General features: G+C 55.6%; 8 protein-coding genes across 8 annotated transcripts; 3 read left to right on the top strand and 5 right to left on the bottom strand.

Moving 5' to 3' along the window:
• Nucleotides 1–46: 46 nt before the first annotated feature.
• Nucleotides 47–698, top strand: B0T15DRAFT_514104 (uncharacterized protein; the record flags this gene model as incomplete). The annotated part of the gene is made up of 2 exons (XM_062868095.1): nucleotides 47–352; nucleotides 435–698. The coding sequence occupies 2 exons, from the start codon at nucleotides 47–49 to the stop codon at nucleotides 696–698; spliced, it is 570 nt and encodes a 189-aa protein (XP_062717816.1).
• A 401-nt stretch (nucleotides 699–1,099) lies between these two features.
• B0T15DRAFT_440046 (dihydrouridine synthase-like protein) lies at nucleotides 1,100–3,373 on the bottom strand. The gene is made up of 2 exons (XM_062865901.1): nucleotides 3,080–3,373; nucleotides 1,100–3,014 (listed from the first exon to the last, which is right to left on the bottom strand). The coding sequence occupies exons 1-2, from the start codon at nucleotides 3,224–3,226 to the stop codon at nucleotides 1,488–1,490; spliced, it is 1,674 nt and encodes a 557-aa protein (XP_062717815.1). The 5' UTR covers nucleotides 3,227–3,373; the 3' UTR covers nucleotides 1,100–1,487.
• A 2,004-nt stretch (nucleotides 3,374–5,377) lies between these two features.
• B0T15DRAFT_403578 (uncharacterized protein) lies at nucleotides 5,378–7,868 on the bottom strand (the record flags this gene model as incomplete). Its single annotated transcript, XM_062865210.1, has 4 exons — nucleotides 5,378–5,422; nucleotides 5,479–5,873; nucleotides 5,936–6,896; nucleotides 7,014–7,868. The coding sequence occupies 4 exons, from the start codon at nucleotides 7,866–7,868 to the stop codon at nucleotides 5,378–5,380; spliced, it is 2,256 nt and encodes a 751-aa protein (XP_062717814.1).
• Nucleotides 7,869–11,287: 3,419 nt separating this feature from the next.
• B0T15DRAFT_541748 (uncharacterized protein) lies at nucleotides 11,288–12,455 on the top strand (the record flags this gene model as incomplete). Its single annotated transcript, XM_062869887.1, has 1 exon — nucleotides 11,288–12,455. A coding segment is annotated over exon 1 (518 nt), but the record flags the coding sequence as incomplete, so codon positions are not given.
• A 264-nt stretch (nucleotides 12,456–12,719) lies between these two features.
• Nucleotides 12,720–14,362, bottom strand: B0T15DRAFT_569393 (Acetylxylan esterase At 0.90 angstrom resolution; the record flags this gene model as incomplete). The annotated part of the gene is made up of 5 exons (XM_062870808.1): nucleotides 12,720–12,892; nucleotides 13,296–13,500; nucleotides 13,622–13,801; nucleotides 13,946–14,191; nucleotides 14,258–14,362. 5 exons carry the CDS (start codon nucleotides 14,360–14,362, stop codon nucleotides 12,864–12,866), a joined length of 765 nt encoding a protein of 254 aa, XP_062717812.1. The 3' UTR covers nucleotides 12,720–12,863.
• A 1,065-nt stretch (nucleotides 14,363–15,427) lies between these two features.
• Nucleotides 15,428–17,262, bottom strand: B0T15DRAFT_289538 (glycoside hydrolase family 16 protein). The gene is made up of 2 exons (XM_062863690.1): nucleotides 17,148–17,262; nucleotides 15,428–16,979 (listed from the first exon to the last, which is right to left on the bottom strand). Exon 2 carries the CDS (start codon nucleotides 16,938–16,940, stop codon nucleotides 15,744–15,746), a length of 1,197 nt encoding a protein of 398 aa, XP_062717811.1. The 5' UTR covers nucleotides 16,941–16,979; nucleotides 17,148–17,262; the 3' UTR covers nucleotides 15,428–15,743.
• An 882-nt stretch (nucleotides 17,263–18,144) lies between these two features.
• B0T15DRAFT_541741 (uncharacterized protein) lies at nucleotides 18,145–19,821 on the top strand. The gene has a single exon (XM_062869886.1). The coding sequence runs from the start codon at nucleotides 18,393–18,395 to the stop codon at nucleotides 19,338–19,340; it is 948 nt and encodes a 315-aa protein (XP_062717810.1). The 5' UTR covers nucleotides 18,145–18,392; the 3' UTR covers nucleotides 19,341–19,821.
• On the bottom strand, nucleotides 19,822–22,705 carry B0T15DRAFT_421729 (rRNA processing/ribosome biogenesis-domain-containing protein). Its single transcript, XM_062865562.1, has 2 exons — nucleotides 21,994–22,705; nucleotides 19,822–21,929 (listed from the first exon to the last, which is right to left on the bottom strand). Exons 1-2 carry the CDS (start codon nucleotides 22,327–22,329, stop codon nucleotides 19,842–19,844), a joined length of 2,424 nt encoding a protein of 807 aa, XP_062717809.1. The 5' UTR covers nucleotides 22,330–22,705; the 3' UTR covers nucleotides 19,822–19,841.
• Nucleotides 22,706–22,765: the final 60 nt, after the last annotated feature.

Genomic DNA, 22,765 nt, shown 5'->3' with positions numbered 1-22,765 from the left:
AATTCATTCACCTGTCTCCTTACCAGGGGCCAAGACTGCCTTAAGCATGGGCAAGATTACCACCATCGCAAAGCGGCCATTTGCGGCTGTTCACCAGGCGTTCATTGACTACCAACTCGGCCGCAGGCTCCGCAAGGGTCTGGACAAAACAACCAAAGAGCCAGAGCAGCGAGAATTTTGTTGCGAGGAACATATTACGGAGGATTCGGGTTTACAACAGCCGAACGGCATAGAGGACGCGGCCCCGCCCCCGATGACGACATGCAAGGACGAAAACAACGAGGTGGAACAACAACTCGACTCCAAAGGGAACGCAGTTCCGCCCGCGGTGGGCAAGGACGAGCCCTACGAGGTGCCGCAACCCGAGCCAAGGAAAACTGACGCCGCCGGCTTATCCGGCAAAACGCCCGCCACAAAGCGGATGGCGGTTCAAGCGAGGGGCCGAATTTCCCTGGCGCCTCCAGCAGATGGTTCACGAGGAGAGCAACTGGCGAGGGACTTGGATACTGGAAGTCAAGGACATGCAGGCCATGGTTTGGGAAACGGAGCGGGTGCCCAATCATGAGAGCGGGCGTGCCAAGTACCAGCGGACGGCAACATGGCAGTTGCCGTTCCCGCCCGAGGGACCACTGCCAGACCGCACTTTCCCAAATGCCGGGGGGCAGGACGATCTGATGGTTTGGCTGGGGAAAGCCTAAGACGGGCACCGATGGGATGGGGAATTACCTAGGTATTATTTTTCCTGTCATCTACGGGGAGGGCTTTGGATGGTGTCACAACTTTACAGGATCGTTCTTTTTCTTTCCAATTTCTGAGTGGCTAGCTTGGGTTATAGGAAGGATACCAAGGTATGTTCCATCTCATACGACTCCGGCCAGACCTTAAACCTGATTGATGATGACACAGGGGCATTGCCACTTTTGTTTTCCTGTGCGTCGTAGCAATCAAAGGCGTCACGAAATGCTGGTTGAATTAGTAGGTAACATGGAGTACGGAATAGCTGTGATGTCAGCACTACACTCATCTCTCTCAGGGGATGCTACGTTTGCTACTTAGATTCTAAGATCAAAGGATGACATCGATATGAGTGATGAAGGCATTTCGTGATACGTTCTGCTTTTTCCCTGAATGTTTAGGACGTTTAGCCTCTTTGCCCACACCATATTCCATGCCTCTAGTTCTAACTATTAGTGGAGTAGATGGCTACTTCTGGCTTAGATTTCACAGCAGAGGGTATATTCAAGACAGCGGTCATCAGAAACGCGGCATATCCACAACTAAATCCCGGGTGCCAGCAGAAGCATCGTTAGCCTTCGTCGCTTAGTCTTGCGTGCGTTTCTCGGGTGTTACGAGCCTGGCCACCATCACACTGCCAGCCCTGCTCCGACAGCCACAGTAGAGCCTGCTTGCCGCTCCTGCGCATTCCCATCTGCCTATGGGCGGGATTGGCTATCGCGATTCATCCAGATACAGCCCCCGGAGGAGGCTCACCCGTTCACTAGCTCACTGGATGGATAACTGGTCGTTTTCTCGAGCGACTGCGCCTCCAAAACAATCCCGGCGCCGGGCTCGCCAACAGCGGTACCATCCCCGTTCGACGCCGGCCGTGAATCGTCCTTGCTTCTCTTAGCACCATTCACTGGCGCCTCCTTCTCTTCCATCTCAGCTGCTACCCGTTTCCTCTCCTTCTTGCTCATTTGTACCGCCCCCTTAGCCATGGCCTCTTTGGGCAGTGGCCGAATGATGGGCTGGACAACCCACCAGGGGCGCTTGCACTCCCGGATCGCGCGGGCCGAGCTCTCGGGATCATCTTGGTCTTCTACTGCAACAGAGGTACCCTCCTCTTCGACGCTCTTTCCATCAGTTCTCTCGTACTCAAGTAACCCCTCCGCAACCTTCTTCTCGACCAGTTGGTAGATAGCCTCATATGTCTCCATGTCGCCCAGACGCGCCTTGGCGAGGGCGTCCCGCACGTCGTGGTGGCGCGAGACGAAGTGACGGAGCAGGTGGAACAGATGCGGCTGCATGCCGATGAAGTTGGCTGCCATCAGCGCAGGGTTCTCCTTGGCCACGTCGCTCCTGCGCTTCTTTGGCTTGCTCTGATGCCCACTCTGACCGGGCAGCAGGATCTCCTCGCTCATCCAGGCTGTGTCGTCGCCGGGAACGAAGAGCGGCCTCCTTGGCGGTGGCGGGGCGCCCAGGACGTACTCGTGAAGGATGTCGAGGTAGCGGCGGAAGACTTCGTCAACCCGCCATCCGCCCTTGCCATCTCTGCCGCGCCAGTAGCCACGCGGCTCTTGGCCGGGTGGTGGCGGGGCGGTGAAGATGCCTGGGTTACTGAGGTTTCCTTCGGCGCTCATGACGCCATCTGCCCCGGTGGCGGCGAGGCATTTCTCGATGTCCTCGTGCTGGAGGATGTTGCCGTTTGCAAACAGTACCGTTTCAGGCGGGAGGTTGTCGCGCAGGTAGCGGATCATTTGCCAGTCTGCCAGGCCAGTTAGATGTCCCTTCTGCTCGCGCCGACGCCCGTGTACCGTCAAGATGCTGGCGCCGGCACTGAGGACGTTCTGCGCATACTTGAGCGTTGCCTCTTTCGTGTCTAGAATCCGGATCTTGGCCGTGACGGGAATGTCGAGGTTCTCGTGAAGGGTCTTGATCATGCGGTGTATCAACTCCTGATCCTCCTGCAAGAAGGCACCGTAATGGCCCTTCTTGGCGATGCCCTGCGGGCAGCCTAGGTTGAGATCGACTGCGTCACAGTAGGGCGCCGCTAGTTTCGCTGCATTCAGAAGCGCCTGCGGGTCGTTGGCGCAAAACTGCACGAAGAACGGTCGGTCGATGGCCGGGTTGCCGTCTAGAAAGGGGGCGTTGGATTCGGGTTTTGTCGGCTGAAAGTGTTGATCTCGGTACTTCTGGCTTTCTCCGAAGAGCCGCGCGTGAAACATGGGCGAGTAGGCAAGGATGCTGGATCGCTGGGACTCGGGAAGAAAGGATCTCGACAGCATGCGCCAGGCCTAACACAGCAAAAAGGAGGCATAAGTCGCTATCGCCAGGCGCAAGGACATCCCGCTTGACTTACAAATTCTGACTGGTCTACCATGGGAGCAATGATATGCTTTGGTGAACCGATGCTCTCATAGAACGCGCGTCCATACAGTTTTGTCTTTCTCATGGCAGGCGGAACTGATGCCGCCGCCGCCTCAGTCATGGCCGCATTGGACGCCATTGAGAATAATCTCACCCGCAGCGGGTCAACCACCAGCACCCGCGCAACCGATGCGCGAAACACGAAACCAAAACCTCGCGCCAGCGTGTCCGTTTGAGCGAGGGTTGGCGATTTGCAATGTCGAGGCTGAACCCCGGCAGAAAGCCGAACAGAAAGATAACACTCTGATAAGGAAAAATACTGTCAGGCTGCAAGGCTTTGAAAGTTCCATCGCAGCAGCAGACGCTTTGATTGGTCATAACTTCTTGAACATGCGGGGCGATGCAACACCCCGCAAGGCGGCCAGTCGACCCCCCGAGTTCAGTCAAGGCAATGATTGCATGAATCATCCTTCCATAGTATCCTGACCCGGGGCACACCACGAAATGTTATCGACACGCGTTCTCGTATCTGCGACATCAAACGGTAAGATCGCACCATCAGAAAAATACACGGACAAGGTAAACGGACATGGCGTAACTGTCTATACCCCTCAGGAGACAAAACGAGATGTATTTCGGCTGCTAATAATCCGTACGGTACCTTACATGGCTTGCTTTATTTCTATTACATCTTCTATTCTTCCTTCTGTTCTCATCTTCTCGCCTTCCTCTTCTTTTTGACCTGTGTTAACTGTCGGGTGAGTTGGCACGTGGTTGCAGCACCGCAAGCCGAGCTTCTGCTTAGAATGTATTTGACATGTTTCCGGGAACTTAATTTACATGCGTTACATACTGTCCATACAGGTCAATACTCCGAGCACGCAAGAGACAGCAAGGGAAACTTTCGAAAGCAGACGAACCAGGCAGAAACTAGCTACTCGCTGGGATGCAATCCACCCCCTCACAGACCAGATTCATCATCTCCAAGGAATGTATGAGCATAAGGTAGGTCGGCCGGCCGTTTACCGCTTTAGAATTGTTAGCCCGGAGTTGAGTGGGAATGCATAACTGCAATTCCATATGGCAGCTGCATGTATGTGTACGGTATTGTACGAAATATAGGTTCGTACAGTACCGTACTTCACAGCGTTCATATCAGCTTCTTGTATCACTGTGTATAGTACCGTAATCCGGCCTTATTATGCAGTAGTAGAACCGTGAAGTTTCCATAGTACGGGTGGTCAACGGTAGAATCGATAGAAGCACGCCAGATCAAGGACAACCAGCATGAATACCAGGTAGGTAGTCCGCGTGACTCCAATGACGGAAATTGTTCGAAATGAGCCGAAGGGCGTTTTCGTCCCCCCTTACCAACTACCGTGATCTCTGTAACCTGGCTTTTTCAGGAAGATGATCTCAGTCTCTGTATACAGCACCTTGTTTTTCAAGTTCCTTGCTTTGGTGCTTTCCCTGCAAGTTTGTATGTACCTGATATTTGCTTTTGTTACCTAATAGGTGGAATTAACAATGGGCGACGGCGGCCAAACGACGACGACAATGGCAGCGATGACTATGTATGACACCAAATGGAAGATGGAAACTGGAAGGAAAATGAGAGGAACAAGAAAAATCATGATTAAGCCTCCCAATGAGAAGGACGCTCCGACACGGACATCGTGGAACCTTTTGTCGCTTAGTAAACAAGAAAAAGAAAAACACAAAGACATTGTTGAGTATGTTGCCACGCTGATGCCGTGTCCTCGACGCTGTGGCCTTCCCATCTCTTCTGGTGTCGGTCTGACTGCCGCGCCGCTGGAGGGAGGTTCCCGTCTCGTCGCCTTTGCTCGTTGCTCCATGCGAATTCCGTAAATCGACGATATCCTCCACCCCGCTTTATCCCCGCCCCCTATTCCTCGCCTCTCGCTCTTCCCGATCCCCCAACCTCTGCCCCATACTCTTCCCAACATCTTTCCCCGCTTGGCCTGGCGTCCAACGCCGCGGCAGCTCCCGACCGAATCAGGTTGGTTGGCGTCGAAACAAGAGAGACGAAACCGGCCTCAAATCGCACGTGATTAATTTTGCTGTGTCGAGTTGTGCAAGACTCTAGCCGCAAAAGCTGTCCAGACGGAATGCGAAAACGCCGTGACACCGTACTATGCAGACCCTGAAACGCCCAAGAAAATGTAGTCACTGGTCAAGTACACGACAGGATCTCACTGCCCTCTGTATCAAATGAAGGCAAGTTGGCCGAGAGGTGTGGTTCGAAAGGCATCATGATACGCCTGTGTCATCAGAAGAAGTGCGTGTAGATTTTCGAGTTCTCGTGGACTTCCATCTCCTATCCAACTGTTAGCCGTCTTTGAAACAGTCACGTAGCGTTATCGCAGAGACACTTGCCATTTTGAAGCTGTTTAGCTCCTCCTTGATCTGCTGAGCCAGCATTGGTGTCAAGCGGTTGCACGTAGCAATCTCGCCCCGACGGTCATACTCCTGACTTGGCCAGGTTTCGAAAAAGACAATCCGGGGACTGAACGTCGCAGAGCGCTTCGTACCCTGTGGAGTGCCGGGCGACTTCGAGTCCTGGCGGAGCCGCAGAGCAGAGACAAAATAGTCCTCGCTCCCGATCGCGACCGTGCCAGTCCTCCTCTGTCCCTGGGAATCTTCATTGGGAGTACTAGGCGCGCTAGAGCTAGGCGAGTCTGTGGCGGACGGCACGCTGGGTAGATCGAAAGGGGAGCCCTTGGTTTCAGAGGGCCGAGGTGATGGGCTTTGAGAGCCATTGCGCTCTGTAGGAAAACAGAGGGGTTAGCAGCTGTGCCATGGTTAGAAGACCAGAAATGATGCTTACTCTTCAAGATCCCCTTCCTAACAGCAGCTAGCACCTCTGCCCGTTCCTTCTCGCCGCCTACAATGCTCTTTCTCGCCGTGGTGCTATCGGTTCCCGAACTTCCCACACGCTCCGGTTCAGCCGCTGGTACTTTGGCTGCGTCAATGGAATTTCGCTCCAGGCGGGGAAACCCGGTACCTCCCCCAGGGGCCCGAGGTTCGGGGTTCACGTTAACGCGTTCCCGCTCCGCCTCAACGGTGATCATGGACACCGCTGCTTGTGTCGTCTCGGGGTGAGTCGTTTCAGCCGCTGGAGTGCCGACGATCGACTTTGGCCGGAATAATCCAACGAGGGACCTAGTGCCCTTTTTCATCCCGCGGCCCATCTTCCGGATCATAATCGAAGCCGACGAAGCTGTAGACGAAATAGAAAGATTGTCGGTTGAGCCGGAGAAGAACCTGGCCCCGTAGATGTTGCTGCCAATCCCAGCAGCCTCCTGTTGCTGAGCGATCCGCGCCTGTTCCTCATCAAGCTCGTCATCGGCATCCCGCTCCTTGTGAAGTTTCCCTTTGCTATTATCCGCGGTCTCACTGTCATGCACAGCCTTCCTGAACTCCGCGGCACTACCAAATGAGAAAGCTCGACGAAGCCGTGACGTTTTGCTTTTGGCCTTGCCCCCCTTCTGGTTAATCGCAGTTAGTTGCTTAACAGCGGGGCTTTCATAGCGAGGCGTAGATGCGATCTCCTGAGTCGCGGATCGAGGGGCGTCCGAAGACTGGCCGGTTCCTCCCTCCGAATCCATAGGGACCGGGTTCGAAAGCGGCGATGAATTTGGGGCTCGTTTCCCATTCGGAGCATCGGTTGAGGAGCTTCGTGGAGGAATATCGACAGGCCTTGCAGAATCCGGATTGGTGCTGGCTTTCTGGTCAGGGGAGGCGGTGGGCTTCGCGGGGTCAGATAAGTTGCCGTTGCGGTTTGTCGACTGCATTATGAGAGAATGGCCGTTTTGATTAGCACAGAAGAGAACATGGGCTTGGCAAACGATTGGACAATGTGGCAATGGGGTGCGGCCGAACGAAATGCAGGTTGGGTCACTTACAGACGAGGACGGAAAACTTGGCCTTGGGCTTCCGGTCTGCCCATCGTTGCTGTTTTTGTCGGCCGCCGGGCCCGTTTTGACGGGCTTGTTATCCCTATCAGCACTCTTGGGCCGATTTGATTCTGCCGGCTGCTTGAGATCGTGCGGGGTTAGGTGCATGGAAAAACCGGGAGAATCCAATGCAGGCATGCTGCGCCTGCGAACCCTCTTGATTTCGTCCTGGGGTGGGATCGGCGCCACTCCCATATCGTCAATCGCAGATCCAGATACGGCGCCAACGAAACTATTGGGCCTATTCAGCAGCGCCGAATGCGAAGGCCGTAATTGGGAGCCGGCGGGTGTTGCCGCACCTGCCGTATCAGCCGTTCGCAAAGCTGATCGCCTATACCGCTCGGGCGTCGCCCGTATAGGAGCTGCTGGCGCAAGTGAGGACTGCGTCGACGCTCCATTGCTTCCCTGCGAACGGGGTACCGTTGAGGTTCTCCTGCTGCCAGGGACTGGCAAAGCCGAGTCGTCGCGGGTGCCCAGATGCAAGCCGCTGTTTGCAGTGCTGGGCAGGTTGGTCATGGACGCACTAGCCGTGTAGCGGGAGCGTGCCACAGCAGGCTGTAGGTAATCTAGGGTCTGGATGCTGGGAACAGCTGGCGAAGAGGATGTTCGGTGCGTCCTCGGGTGCTGCCATTGTGTTGCTGGAGCATGACCGGGCATACCTCTCAAGGTATACTGTTGGCCGGAATTGGAACCGCCATGGTACACCACGGGTGCAGTGACCGTCGTCGGCAAGCCATGGATGCTATTCCTCTGGGAACCGGACGTGTATTGCGTAGTTGACTGAACCGGGGCTGACTGCAGCATGCCAGAGGCAGACGATGGCCGTGTCTGCAGCACCGTAACTGTTCCGGATTGCTGGGGATGGTAACCTTGTACAAGAGCGGCCATGGTGAGAGGGGTATGGTTTAACACAACCCCGCGGAAAGGAAGCTCTTCCTACCGCCCAAAATCTCGGGTCTGCGCGACGATACTCAGCGTACGGCAAAGGCACGACGGAGGTTTCGTGAATCGGGAGGGCTGCCGCGTGGGGTATCCTGTTAGCGGGAAGGTCGAGAACAAGATTGACAGGTGCAGAACCACCAAAAGTTGCCTGCGAGTCGTAGATAACGACTGTCAAGCAAAATTACATACCTGCAACTCTAAGGGAAAACGAATAGTAGGTCCTGCTGAGGACCTTCAACGATTGGTGACAGGGTAGAATCGAAGGACGCCTGCGGCCAAAGGAAAAAGGGTATTATGGCTTCTTGTTCGTTTCAAGAGTACCCTCGATGACTATGGCAGTTTGTCGATTTGGGACTGTCAGGTAGTCGACACTCGAGGAGAGGTTGTGTGCAGTGTCCACTGCTGACACCTGCAAATTCGGTTGCTATTGGACCCAAGACATCGGGTTGACCCAGATACTGGCACCTAGAAAAGCAGGCAGAGGTCGGGGTGTTCGGGTTATCTCCTTGTTTTCTTTTTCTTTTTTTCTGGTTGTTTTGAAATTGCCCAAGGTGGCCGAGTCGCGTTAGGGCGATCGAAGGCCTAGACGCGGATTATGAGAAAGAACTGAGCAGAAAATAATAACAGATAGGGAAGCAAGACAGCGTAGGTGAAGGGCCGTGACAGGGTGCAATTCCAGAGCTGTTTCGGCGAAGGTCGACGAAGAATCGAAAGAAGGGCCGTCCCAGAAGGGGCAGGGCACAGAACGACGGGAGGGGGGCACCGCGACGTTGCACGGACGGAGGAGGCTTCTGAAGGGCTCGGTTACACCTGACGAGGAAAGCCCAGCGAAAGAAGAGACCTTTCGAAGAGGAGACGGGCGTGTGGGCGGTGAAGTGACGGGACGAAGAGAAAGAATGAATGATGGAAGGGATTGGGGAGCGGGGAGTTGTGCGAAGGCGAGATCAATCTGAGGAAAGTGAGAGACAGGCAGACCACGCATCAAGAGACGGACAAGGCAATGGCGGTGCACACGCCAGAATTGGAAAGCCCCTGGAACGAATGGATCGGTAATCTGTACTGTACCGCTTGCCTTGCGGACAAATTCCAAGACATCCAGGGCATTGCAGCCGCAACAGCCACTCCTACACGCCGATGCAGCTCCACTGGGCAGGTCCACCACGAACTTTAATACAAACAATCTTCTTATAGGCGGTAACTTACAGTAACGGCTGGGGTGAAGTCCCACTCGCGCACCTTGGACTTACGAGAGTACCTACAAGTCGGTACGGTACAGTACACCCCGCGACGGAATCCTTCCATTCTTAGCTGCGACGTTGGAGCTAATCAGTGGAGACAATCTAGCCTGGCTCGTACCGTGTCAGGGGTTGGTTACTAACTGAATCGTGACAGTTCAAGCTGTCTGCATCCCTTGATCGGCCGTCAGTGAATGAACTTTGCTTCTTTTTTTGCCTCTGTTGTAGCGCCTTTCTAGTGTAGGTATTCGTGGCCATCTCAGGTCAAGTCCGATGGCTTGCAACGACCAGGCACTTCTCTCGCCATCATGATGTTGACTGAGGCCAAAAGAGCGGACTGCGCGATTGGTTAACGCGGGATGGAGACATGCATTGACCCGAGAGTCGCGCGAACAGGGGTTGGTCCTGTGTGGCGAAAAGGGCTCGCCCGCCGCACCACAAGGGAGCTCATGATAACTATGAGAATCTTTGCGGCTTACAACCTCAATTCGTACGAAACTCCCTACCTTAGGTATTGGCAGCAAAGCAACTAATCATAGTGAACTACATTGTCGGCTCATTAGTTCCTTCTCCGTCTTTTGATCTCTCGAGCGCGTTTGCTCGCATCCGCTCGTTAGGAATAAAAGAATTATGGATGGATGGAGTCGCGCCCATTCGGTTTCGTGTCGATTTCCAGTAGCCTTGATGCCAGAGGACTTATAACAACATTCCGCGGCTGCGTGAGTGATCTGTCGGTCGGATTTTATGTGCAGACCTCCCTGCAAGACACCCCCGCATTCCTCGTGTTCCCTTGCCTCACCACCAGGTATCCATCCGTTGGTAAGGTAGGCACGGAGCAAGTACTTATAACAGGCATACTTTCCCCTCGCTGTCCTCATATCCAAAATAATTTCTTGCTCAGTGATCCGTACTCGAACAACAATGGCAGGCGGTACTTCCTGCTTCTTTCAAGCTCACTACTACCTAGTGTAACATGGACTACTACCAGAAACAGTAGGTAGCCAGCCCCTAGGTATTCTCGGAAACCCGAGTGTGTCTCGAAAATCTCGACGGCCCATCCCATTCGAAGCGGTACCTACTACCTACACAGTAGTGTATGCGGCGCTGCATAAGATAGGGGATGCCGCAAACATCCCGCCAAGCGAAGCAGGCCTGCAGCCCTCCCTACAACAACAACAACAACAACAACAACCCATCCTCCGGCGCGTGCTGCAGCGGGCCAGCAGTACCTCAGCTACCTGCCCGACGAAACTCTGAACGGGCAGCCCGGTTTTACTCGCTGCAAGTACGAGAGGCGACCATTTCTGCGGTCTTAAACTGGGGGTCATCACACAGCAGTTCAGCCAGAAATTCTGCGAGATTAAATAACTTAGTATTTAAACAGTACGGAATACTCCGTACCGGAACCCGGTTTCTCGGACAGAATGCCAAACACGACTTCGGTTAATGACTACAAAATATGCAAGCTCTCTTATTACCAAGCCGGAAGCAGTTCCCTGAATGCTCGTGAACCCCATGGGGAAGCACGCCAAGACAACGCAAATCATCATTCTTCTCATCAGCCTTCCAAGTGTCCCACTCTGCTTTCTTCTGTTGAAGTTTCCATTTCAAGTTGCAGGTATATCTAACCGTTAGAGTAGTGTATAGCACTCACGTGGCGGTGTATGGTAAGACCTCTCTTTATGTGCCGCAGAGGCACATGTCCTGTTTCCTGCCCGCCTTTAAGTGCCACGCATGTTGGTTGTTTCCGTACGAGTACAACAAGGGAACTGTGTAGATCGACTCGCCTAGGTAATGGTTAACAAACCTTGTCCAGGAAGCAATCATTCGGAACACAAGAGTAGGTTGAGAGCATTGGGGATATCGCAGCCGCACGAACGGCCTTGGGCCTTTGCATGAGACCATATTGTTTCCGGACAGAGTCATCAATGGGCCAGCTGTCGGCCTGTTCAGATTTGGCATCTGTACTTCGGCATGCACCGTAGACATGCATCATGCCTTACATAGGTAGTTCCACGGATCAACATTACTACTAACTACTATCTATCCACGAAGATTATACATAACGTCAGCAGCGAGATGTGCCATCCGGGGTTCGGAATTGGGAACGGTCGATCCTTCACTCCGACGTGTACTGTAGTCCAACATTGCTAACGGTTATCATTTGCCGCCTATCTCCAGCTGTTCTGCGTAAGCATCAGAAACCAAGATCGATTGACGTTTTCAGCACCAGGCTCTCGATCACGCCATCCATAGAGTCCTATGTCTGGAGTACATACCACCCGACAGTAGAGGCATTACACATCTTGCTTGCGTGGCCCTCCCGTCCCCCCGCCGGGAAACGTTCTGTTAGCGTCAAGTCCAGATCATCTGAAATGTGTCTCGGAGCATCAGGCGGAGCACGAGCTCGGACAAAGCTTAGCATGAACTGATATGCCAATGGAACCGTTGGGATAGGTATGGTTAGGTACATGTACGTAGTTATTGGATGACCACACATGCCAACGCTGACGAGCGCTTTCCAGTTCGACAGGGCAGCAGCGCAGGCACAGTGTCGATTCGTCGCAGGCTTCAAATCAGCCAGCGACCGGGAGACGGACTTACGGACAATCTGGAACCTAGTGTAAGCCAGATCAGCAGGCACGAGCTTCCGCCGTCCCGGTACCCAGCCCAACGGATTTCCATCGTCGGCTTAGCCGCTATCCGGCGACGGGACTGGCACGACCGGGTAGGCTGCTGGATGCTGCTTGGCCCGTCGATTCTCGGCGAGACAATAACGTCAGTACTAGTAGGTCTCCGTGTGCGAATGCGGTGCAACGGGCCCATGTCCAGTTCCTCCTCTCTTGGCTGCATGGCCAACTCCCGTTTCCGTCGGCATGAAGCCCGGAACGGACTACAGCAGCGTGCATGCCGGCCGCTGACTGGACGGCACGACAACTCGGCGACCAGGGGAGGTTTCGCACTCAATAACTGGCATAAACCACACTGCAAAACTAAGGTACCTAAGTAGTAGCTCCGTACAACCATGCGATATTGCGCACCAGAACACTCTCGCTCCGACCGAGGATTCGCTCGCACATGGTGACCGCTGCGGTTGTGTAAGCGCTGGGTGGCGGATGATAGGTCCCTCTGAAAATCGTCGTCGTCAGCAATTTTTATGCTCGCCGAGGAATACGAGCGTGCTCCGGGGGTAGGCCACGGAGCGGCGGAGCAGGACGGAGCGGAAGAGGAGACCAACAGAAGCCTTTACGCCGCCCGGAGAATTACCGTTGACGTTGACAAATGCGTACGGGATTTACGTGGTAATTACACATAGACGTTTGTTACCAGACGCATTGCTCGTATCTTACATACTAATATGTAATATTTCAGCTCCTGTGGAAAGAGCCCCAATTTGCGCCAAGCTCGCGCTTGCCTGGGATTGGCGGCCCCGAGATGATTTCCGATTTCTCGAACGAGAAATGACAACGTCGTTCCACTTCAATCCAGTGCTGGGGGCATGTTGCTATGATCTATGAATTGCAACACGCAGGGGCGGACACGAAAGACTCGCCAAGGCTGCAGGCTTGCTGGAATTCAGCCCTATCTTTCAGCCGGGCTGCCCGCCTCGAAAGCCAACGCCCTATCCCGACGTGCCCGCAACTGACAGCGCTGTAACACAGTAGTATGTACCTATTTGATTGATGTTATTGATGTGGCCTACCGCCAAGATGCATCGTCCTAAGCATGCTCGGCTTGTCAAAAGTCAGGAAATCTGTCGACAGAGGCAGGTGGACGGTCTTGGTCATCATAGGTGAGGCCATTGGGAGAGACCGAACTCTTCTCTTGCCTTCCAGAGAAACGTCCGCCGCGTCTTTGGACGTCACCTACTACTAGTACCTTCTAGGTTGATTCTGAGTCTCCAACGCAATGTCGGGGAGGATTCAGGAGTGTTCAACATGGTCAGGCAAGCAATGCCAACAAAACGTAAGGTATCAATCAGGTGCAGTACAGTATTACAGATATGCAACCAAACCATATACAAAGCCCATGATAACATGGTACATACACGCACCCGGGGCAATGGGCCGCGACCTCGCCGACGACACTGCCATCTTGGTGATGACGAACTGCAGGGCATCCTGCCCAAACTCTTGCCCATACCCCTGGTGCGTGGCCGGGTCGTTTCCGTTGGAGCAGAACGGGTCGGGCGAGTCGCAGTAGGCCCGGATCCTGTCCTGGAATTCAGGGCACCGGAAGCCCACCGGCCTAGCAGCGAACTGTTCCCCCGACGTAGTCAGTAAGGTAGGCATCTTGCTCGACGTAACATGCCTGGGGACTGGGCTGCGTTTTGACGGCGAAGAAAGCAAAACGCTAAACGATTTTTAGGTAGGTACTTACTCCGCCAGCCGTAGCATTCCCAACGTTGAACGGCAGGCCGTCGACATGTCGTGGATTGCCCATCAGGATGATGGCCACGGTGCTGTTGGCCACGGCGGCTGGGACGAGCCTCCTCCCCGTGGAGTTGAAACTCGGCAGGTCGGGTCCGCCGCAGAAGGCATCGTCCATGATTTGCGCGCCCTAGGTTAAGGTAGATGACAGACAGACTGATTAACCGTCTGCAATTGCTTGTCGTTTGTGTCCCCATGCGACGACTCAACAATCCCTTCACACCCCAAGCAGGAGACCATGATATATATATCCACAAGCACACCTAAAACCTACCTGGGAATACCCATGCATGACAACCCGACTCCCGGGACACCGCTCGGCAAACTCGCCCGTCTGCCTCACCACCGCCTCGATCCCGGCCGCCACGCTCGCGCTGTACGCCTCGCCTCCGGCAGCCGGGTAATCGATCGCCTCGGCCGTGATTGACGGAGAGAGGGCCTGGAGGAGGAGGTCGACGAGGGTTCGCGAGGAGCCGAACGGCGGCGGGGCGGTCGTCTCGCGGGCGGCGATGATGTGGATCTTCGGGCATGTCGTGGTGTTGGTGGTGTTCTTGCTTGAGCTGAATGAGTTGGTAAGAGACAAGACGGCAGGGGGCGCGGGCCGGAAGGCGGATGATGGGAAGGCTGCGGTAGTGGTGAATGTGATGCTCAAGAGGAGGGGGGGGAAAAGGATGAGGACGTTAATGGCCATGGTCTGGATGATGATGGTTGTTTTGGAGTGGCATTCACCTGGGTGCTGTGATGCCTTTAGGCCCGGAGACGAGGGGAAATCACAGATATACTACTACTACTACTACTAGTACACATTTACCTTATATAAAGCCTCAAGGAAACTCCACCTGTCCGGCAGAGTTGCCATCCGTGGTTATGCACGATGCGCTGCCCTGATTTCCCTCCAACTCATTCTTCCTGATCGGCGTGGGAACGTGTTTAACCGCAACTATAGGTACCACCGAGAACCAGCAATGGGCGGCATGCAGGAGTGCACTGAGTGCAACACCAGTTATCACAAGACGATCATGCTAACTGCAAGTCACCGTTTTAGGGCCAATGAAGATCAGGTACAGCGATCCCCGACACTTGAGCCACAGCCGAATTGTGCCGGATATTTTGTGTTTCAGAGTTCAGACATGGAATGCTGATGTGATTTCACCAAGCTACACCTTACCAGACTCGGAAAATGATAGAAAAGACCACAATGAGACTCGGAGTTTCAACAGGCCTTGAAGAACAAGTAGCCTTTTGATCTTTCTTTTCTTCCTTTTCCTTGATTTCCTTTTCAGTTGAATTCCCACTACCTACCTACTTAGGTGCCTAGTAGTGTCGCTCTGTTGTAGTAGTGCTAGCGAGATTGAATTCCGTGCTCAATACGCCCTACTTCGCCCCAAGGTAAGGTAATATTTGATTGAGGTACTAATACCTAGTTCAGCTTCCTTCGCGGGTTCATCAAGGGACTGTCTCGATGGGAAACCCCAGCGCAGCATCCTCAACCGCGATTCGCAAAACGGTTCTGAACCCCAATGCCAGCCGAGTAGCAAGAAACGGTCTTTCCGATGGGCAACGTAGTTGTATCTGGCCTGAGGAAAAAGGATTGTCCCAAGATGCCGCTGCTGAATAGGGGCTCGACCCTTGTTGGCATTGTTGCGAGGCCTAGGTCACCTCATAATAATTATATGGTAGTTGCTCTCGAGCTCCCTGAATACCGTCATGATCAGGGACTTACTAGGGTAGTAAACTGAAGTGGTTTACATTCAAGGTGGAAATGGCAGCAGTTGATGGGATTCGTCCAGCGCGGCTGTTTGAATACTGTGCGTGAGCCACTCCACCTTCTATAATAAACTGCCGCTAGTACTTATCCCACTTTGCGTCTCCTGCCTCAAATTCTCTTCTGGTAGAGTCGTGTGATCTCTGAAGGATCTTTTAACTTTGCAACTGCTATATGTTGATGCTGAGAAGGCTAGACGCTGCGGTGCAGTCACGCTGTTGATTTTGCCAAACTAAGGCTTTGGACTAATCCATCAAGCACTAGTAGCACTCATATGCAGTCATATCATCCTTCCGCAGCCCGAGATTCACATCAACAGCCCGGTCGACACCAACACCATCAAAGAGACCATCCCCATCGGCAGCCAGCTAACGAGCCTTCCAACCCCATTGGGCTGGTTCCCCGCCGCACGATTATCCCACAGCATCACTGGCTTCCCCAGCTGCGGGGTCTGGTCGATACTACACACGGCCGCGCAGCCACTGCCGCCACCATCCTCCCTCCTCCTCCCGGTCCTCCTCCTCCTTTCCTTGTCCGTCATCTTGCCTACCTCGGTGTTGTTAAACACCACCTCCAACCATTGTACCTGCAAGTATGCCGCGTCGTTCCGGCTCATGTTGCCCGTCCAGGCCCCGCCGTCACTCCATGCATTCAGGATCAGGTTACTCTCGTCCCTGGGCGCCTGGAACTCGATCTGTGCCACCTGTGTATCGTCCACGTACCACGTGGTTTTCCCGGGGGTCCAGTCCATGCGGTGCACGGCCCAGTCCGTCCAGTCGCGCCCGCCAGGCATGGTGGCATTCTGCGTGGCTTGCGGGACCGTGTCCCCCGCGTCGGTGTAGGCGGGCTGGTTGGTGTAGTGGATGAGGTTGCGCGGATCCGAGGTGCGGATCTCGAGGTCTGACTCTTGCACCTTGGCCAGCGTGTCGGCGTCGCGGTATGTGAACATGGCCGTGATAGCTCCCGCGGCGCCGACGGTGCGGGCACGCATGCGGATGGACAGGTACCTGAACTTGGCCGAGGCGGACTCGATCTCGGCGGCGGTCTGGAAGTCGGCCAGGCGCTGCGTGCGGAGGGTGAGCCAAGTCTGCGAGGACGGGTTGGCCTCGTTGTTGGCCTCGATATAGATGTTGTTGGGCGAGTTGACCATGAGCACGGTGGCGTCGGAGCGGCCATGGTTGCTGTTGTTCCAGCTGCCGAGCATCCAGAAGTCCGTCCATTCTGAGCTGGAAAAGTAGGCACTAGTCATCTCGGCCCCAGCGCTAGCATCGACGTTCTGGACCACAGCCGGCACGCCGGCGTCCTCGGACAACGATCGGAAGTCGAAGAACCTGTGGTCTGCGAAGAAGGCGCTCTGGTTGCCGTTGGTTAGGTAGCAGCCGCATCTCGAGTCATCCGTCAGAGCAGGGTCTGCTGCTGCTGCTGCGGGAATGGTGGCGGAGATGAGGAAGATGAGCGAGGAAAGGGAGGATGGCAGGCATAGTGTCCGCTTCAATTGCTCCATGGTCTCTCACAACGGGTCCCTGAAAACCCCCGGTGCCCCCTGAGGTCGATATAAGAATCAGGTCCAGCCTTGCAGAGGTAGCATGTGTGGTAGGGGAGGCCTCAGTGTGTGGTGAACAGATGTAAGACACGAGGGCATGCGACCACATGCAAGAGAGCACATGGAGCTAAGCCGTGGAAACGTACCGCATCAAGGACCTATACATACGATAAACAGAGAGAGCAGTTGGGCCAGGCGTGGGAGCAGGGGAAGACGCCACTCAAATAGCTAATCCGGAGCCAGCAGAAAGCAAGCGACTGCTGCCATAGCCGGGCAGGGGTGGGCGGCCAGGCTTATCTTCTGACTGCATACCCAGATGGCATGAATGGTTTTGCCTTTGGTTCAGCAAGTTGAGCAACTGGATCTATTTGTCCAAGCTCCGAGCATTGCAACGACGAACTAGATCCGTAGTTGGAGCCGACCCAAGCACAGCTTCTATCAACTCGTGGGTCGGACCGGGACGACAGTTACCAGCGAATCGGTGTCCGCCCGCGTGGGACGCAGGCCGGCCGCTCGAATGTAGCCGTGGCCAATGGCCAGGATCAGCATTTTACCAGATAGAGCGTGCGTGGTTGGCGGCCACACCATATATCCGGCTAAAGAGAGGCCGAACGGAGTGCCTAAATATGGACGACACAGCGGCCGAGATATTGCTCGAGGCTCGCGCGGATCCCACCAAGAGCCCCAAATCCGCGGTCGCACTGCGGCCTGGATGCAACCCCGCGCGCCCAGATGCGCTTGCGTTATCGCAGTCGCCGCAGTCCCGGGCATGCAGTTCTCTCTGAAGCTGAAATGAGTGTGTATAAGAAGCGGAGGCTCTCTGTCGATGGCTTCCTGATTCCGCCCGGGGTGGGCCGCTGAAGATCGGCGATTGCGTGGTGTCGTATATCTGCGACTACTGTGTAACCGAAGACGGCGATACCACTTGCGCACGCCTGCCATGGAGAATCCGATCAGGCCGGACGGGAGAAACAGCTTTCCGGTGCGAGTTTGATGTCGGGCAGTTGGCCACGACCAGGACCCGGCCCCTCGGGAGGTTGCGGTCACCCCAATTGCGGGAAGTTGCCCCACACTTCAGGGCTGGCAGATAAGGTTGGCTACTCCGGTAATTGACTACCTATTGGAATTGCATTTACGGATAATTACATCCATCATCTGCTTGCATTGTCGTAGCGATGCATCTCCACTGTGGTGACTTCAACTTGAAGTTCATGCCACTGCAGCCGGCCTCACATAAATTCCGACAACACATCGAGCACTGTGGATCATTCCGACCCTCGATCCCCTCACTTGTCGTGCCCTCTGCGCAGCACTGATCGTTGCCGGAGGATGAAAGCTTCAATCGTCTAGTCTGTTTCAAGCTATTTTCGGACCCGTCATTCTCACTCATCAAGCATCTGATCTACCTCCGCCATGTCGACAGCGCCGGCAGCCGAAGCTTCGGCTGCTCAGCCCGAACGCCAAGTCGACACTGCAGACAACAGCCCCGAGATCGAGCCAGAACCGACACCAGACCCGACTAAAGCGCAAGTGAACGAATCTCCAACAGACGAAGCGAACGGCTCTCGTTCACGTTCCGAGACACGCAGCGAGGGCGAATACTCCGGGTCCGGCACCTCGGAACAGAGCGAATCCGAAACAAGCCAGAAGGCTGGCGAGGACACACAACCACCTCTTCCCAGCGAACCGCTCCCAGATCAGGACGGCACAGAACCTCCACTGCCAAACGAACCGCTCCCAACAGATCCCACCGCGCCGCCTCTCCCAGCAGAACCTGTACCCGACCCCGAAGACGACGGCTGGGAGTTCCACTGGAACCCCAACGACCAGCAATACTGGTTTTATAACCGCTTCACGGGTGTGTGGCAGCAGGAGAACCCGCGGGTACCAGGCGGCGCCACCACCACCACCACCAGCACAACAAGCGACACCACAGCCGTGGCACCGGGGCAGCAGACCGCGCTGATGAGCAACCCGACCTCCGTCGCGGGGGGTTACAACCCGGCCATACACGGCGACTACGACGAGAACGCGTGGTACGCGCAGGCTTCGCGGGCGGCGCCGCCGCCGGCCCTCACGGCCGAGCAACAGGAAGAGTTCGGGACCGCGGCCTTCTTCAACCGGCGCACGGGCCAGTGGCAGGCGGCCGACCAGAGCGTGGATCGGCACTCGGACGAGGCCAAGAGCCGGCGGCAGATGCGCGCCTTCTTCGACGTGGACGCGGCCGCCAACATGCACGACGGGCGCAGCCTCAAGGCGGAGCGGGCGGGCAAGAAACCCACGCGGGCGGAGCTGAAGGCCTTCAAAGAGCGGAGGCGCCAAAAGAAGGAGGAGAAGCGCCGGGCTTGGTTGAGGGATTGATTTTCGATCTTTTACATACATGGAGGTCCCCGTTTTATTATTCAAGGTGGCTTGTGGTGTTATCGGGTGGCTTCTCTGCGCGTTGCAATTGTTTTCGGTGATTTTCGGCTTTGATGGTGGTGAAACGAGGACCGCTCCCTCCCCAACTGGACTGGAGAGGGCTTCGTAAGGTAGGGAGGGGATGTGGGGGTGTGTTTTGATATCTGGTATTGAATCGGCAGCATTTTCAAGAGGGTAACAAACAGGGCTTACGGCGCGCACAGCTGAACAGGCAAGCGATTGGCGGGCGTTTTAAGATCAGGTGGCTTCAGAGATATCAGGGACGGTTACACCAGCCAGGTTTAGAGAGACAGGCTCTTGAGAGCAACAGTGCATGGCAGCTCAAAGGGGCCGATTGCCGAAGGCAGGCAGTCATGCCTCTGCCGATGTATACAACGTCTTCAACAAGTAACATGAACAGCGAATTATGTTGTGTACATCAACGTACAAGATTTCGACGCCTTATCCATCGTTCTCGTCCTCCTCCTCGTCGTCATCATCATCCAAGGTCATATCGATCTGGACGCTTCCGTCGCTGTCACTCTCATCGCCGCTTTCTTGACCGCTTTGCTCCGATGCTGGCTTGGCTTGGGGCATGACGGCAACCGCCGCCTTGCCCGTGTCAACTCGCTTGGGCGGATTGCCGGTATCAGCCTCAACCGGTTCACTCTTTCGCTTGAGCGACGACGCGGGCCGCGCTGGTCCCCGCTCGGGCTCTTCGTGGCCTGCGGTGGCAGTCACCGCTGCGAAGGGATCTGTGGTCTCAGGCACTGTCTGCGCGGGCGGAGCATCGTCAACATCCATATCGACCCTCCAAGCAGTACCGCTTCTCTTTTTCTTCTTCTCTTTATCCCTGCCTTCCTGCTCCCTTTCCTCCTCGACCTCCTCACCCCCTGTCTCCATGGGCACAGGTGCAGCACGCAGAAGCAGCTCTCTCAACCCATCCCTCGGATGAGCGTTGATACCGCCACCATCCTCACGATCATGATCATGATCGTGATCATCCTCCCACCTCCCGTCCATGAGTTGATCGCCACCACCCTGTTGCGCACGTATGCGAATGAGATTACTCCTGAGCACCTCGACCCCCTGATCGCGGGGGTACCTCCTGACCAGGAAGGGCAAGATGCTGGGGTAGTAACGCCCGCGCGAATCCTTGTACGGGTGCAGACAGCTCGCCAGCATGGCCTCCTTGCTGTCGGACAGGATGGCCGTGCGGTCGAGCAGGCCTCTTGTTTCCGGGGCTAGGTGGGATTGGGGCAGGTGGGAGAGGAAGAGGGGCAGGAGAGATGTGGCTGCTTGTTGGTGGGATGTGGAGAGCGGGGAGAAAGACGTTGCTGATGAGGAAGTACCGGTGGTGTTGGCGTTGGCACTGGGGAGGTAGGCGTCTGCGTTGGTGGAGGCGATGGCGTTAGGATTGGTTTTTGGTCGTTTGCCATTTGTGGTTGGCTTGGTGTCTTCTGCGGCGGGCTTGTCTTCCAAGCGGCCTGCTGCAAGGAGGATGTCCTGGCAGGCGGACTGGATGAGCGCGGTGAGGGAGTCGACTGTGAGTTTCGGGAGGGTTGGACCAGAGAGGAGGAGAAGTTCCTTTGTGAGGCTATACGCAGTCTCGCGTGTGGCAAGAACGTGGCGGCTGGCGGCGGAGACGCGAACTACTTGGTCGAGGATGTCGGTTGCGAGGGGGACCGCGTTTTCTCTCAGTCGGCGGATGACGGCATGATGAAGGCGCAAAACAGAATTGTGGATGTCTGGGAGAACACTCCATAGCTCGGCCTTCTCGTCTCGCCCGATGGCGGGGTTGGTGATGACCGAGTCCTCCGCGCCGGACGATGGCGGCGTCACGAGCGTTATCCTCGCCGTCAGGTCCAGGACTTCCCCGAGCGGGACTGTGACGGGCGCTTTGGTGGGGCTGTTGAAGTAGTCGGCCAGGAACTCTAAAAGGCCGATGAGTCTGTCGGCGCCCGCTGCGACACCAGTCCATGGAGGGAGTTCCTCGGCCGCGTCGCCTCCCCCGGAAGGATCCGCGCCGGTGTGGGCCGCCTGGGGTCGGTGGCCCGTTGTAGACTCCCAGGACTCGACCACGGCCCGGAACACCTGATCAACGGTGGCGTGGGCATCTAGGATGGTGGCCCGGATCGCCCGGGCCCATTCTTCGCTGCTGCCGTTCTTGGGTGCCGTGTAAGACAGGAGAACAAACAGCCGGCGCGAACTCTCCCTGAGGCTCCTGGGGACGACCGCGGCATCTGAGGAAGTGGGAGCGACGTATGGCCGCAAAGCAGCCTTCATCTGGGCGGCTAGGGGCCGCAGCGTGGTCGGGTAGAGCACGACGAGCTTGGATAAGGAGCTAGCGACAGTGTCGACAAAGGCTGCCGGGACCTTCCGCGGCCTGCCCGAGGCTGGGGGTCTGATGAGCTGCAAGCAGGCTTTCACGAAATCCGGGACGGTCGGGGTGGCCATCTCTCGCACCAGAGTCGGGTACGCCTGGAGCAGCATGTACATCTTGGTCAGGGTGACGATGCTGAGCTCTTTCGAGGCAAGGGGGTCAGGTTTCTAGCAAATTGTCAGTCAGTCTCTCCAGCCATCAGAATTACCTAGAGATGAGTACTTGTCGTACCTGCAGCGCCCCAATCAAGCCCCTGAGCCAGGCGTCTGCTGTCCGCAGGCTCTCCCATCCTCCCACGTCGATGACCGCCTTGACCAAGCACACAGCGGCGAAGCGTCCCGAGGCGTTCTTGCCAGTCAGGAGCGTCGTGATGTGTGTTCGGAGCTTGTGGACCAGCATCGGCGTCTCTGCCGACTTGTCCTTGGCCTTGACATCGGAGGGTGCAGACAGGGGCCCGCCGCAGCGCAGCACATGGCTGACGAGCAGCGGACAGAGCCGCGGGAGGTCGTCGGCTGGCGTGGAAGCCAACCTGCGGCAGAGCACTCTCAGGTCGGGCGGCGCAGCCATGCTGGCTCGTGTTGAAGGGGAAAAAAAGAAAAAAGAAGCAAGAAACAAGAAAAGAATAGGCTCAAAAGGGACACAGGTGACTACTGGTCTAGAAACTGAGACGATATTAAACCCTCAGCTTGAACTAGCATCAGGACTTGCAACTTCTGCATGAACTTGTTGAACTTGTCTCGACAGTAGAAATCTAAGTGAGTTGGGTTGTCCACAAGCTAGATGCAGAGCTGCCGGATGACCGCTCACTTTCTCACCACACACCGGAACTGCTGACACCAACAGCTTGAACCTGGAAGATACAGTAACAGTAAGTCGTTCTTCCATCCTCTTTTGGTCGAAATTTTTGGCCCTTTGGCGTTGCTGCACCCCTGTCCTGGCCTAAACTTAGTGGTGGAACTGACCAATTGCACACCGTCTCTGAGATCTTGCCGTGCATGTGCCG

The sequence above is a fragment of the Chaetomium strumarium genome, assembly GCF_033439665.1.
Source record: "Chaetomium strumarium strain CBS 333.67 chromosome Unknown B0T15scaffold_7, whole genome shotgun sequence".
Lineage (NCBI taxonomy): Eukaryota > Fungi > Ascomycota > Sordariomycetes > Sordariales > Chaetomiaceae > Chaetomium > Chaetomium strumarium.
This window is presented reverse-complemented; position numbering and strand designations above follow the sequence as displayed.